General features: G+C 64.6%; 1 protein-coding gene across 1 annotated transcript in view; it reads left to right on the forward strand.

Moving 5' to 3' along the window:
* The window catches only part of DCAF8 (DDB1 and CUL4 associated factor 8), a 47,632-nt gene extending 47,321 nt beyond the window's left edge, over positions 1–311 (forward strand). Inside the window, exon 12 of the mRNA XM_015429555.1 lies at positions 87–311. Coding sequence (XP_015285041.1) covers positions 87–206 — 120 coding nt within the window. The 3' untranslated portion in view covers positions 207–311. The remainder of the gene's footprint in view (positions 1–86) is intronic.

A 311-nucleotide genomic window follows, 5' to 3' on the forward strand; every position in this document is an offset into this window, starting at 1 on the left:
AGGGAGGGAGGGAGGGCGCGCGATGGGCTCGCTCAGACAGGCCCCCTCCCCTCCGCTGGCTGACGGCTCTTCGTCCTCCTCTGCAGCGCCGAAGAGACCCTGGCGTGGGGGCAGCGGACAGCGACTCGGAGGACTCCCTCAGCTCCTCGGACACGTCGGACGACGACGAGGAGGGTCCAGACCGAGTGCAGTGCATGCCTTCCTGAGGCCTCCGCGGATATGGGGCGCGGGGCGGAAATGACAGGGCGGACACTGAAAACAAAGGCCCCCCCTCCTGCTTTTAACGCACCACCTTTTTTTTTTTTGCTTTT

This window comes from Gekko japonicus, unplaced genomic scaffold (genome assembly GCF_001447785.1).
Source record: "Gekko japonicus isolate JY-2015 unplaced genomic scaffold, Gekko_japonicus_V1.1 scaffold358, whole genome shotgun sequence".
Classification (NCBI taxonomy): domain Eukaryota; kingdom Metazoa; phylum Chordata; class Lepidosauria; order Squamata; family Gekkonidae; genus Gekko; species Gekko japonicus.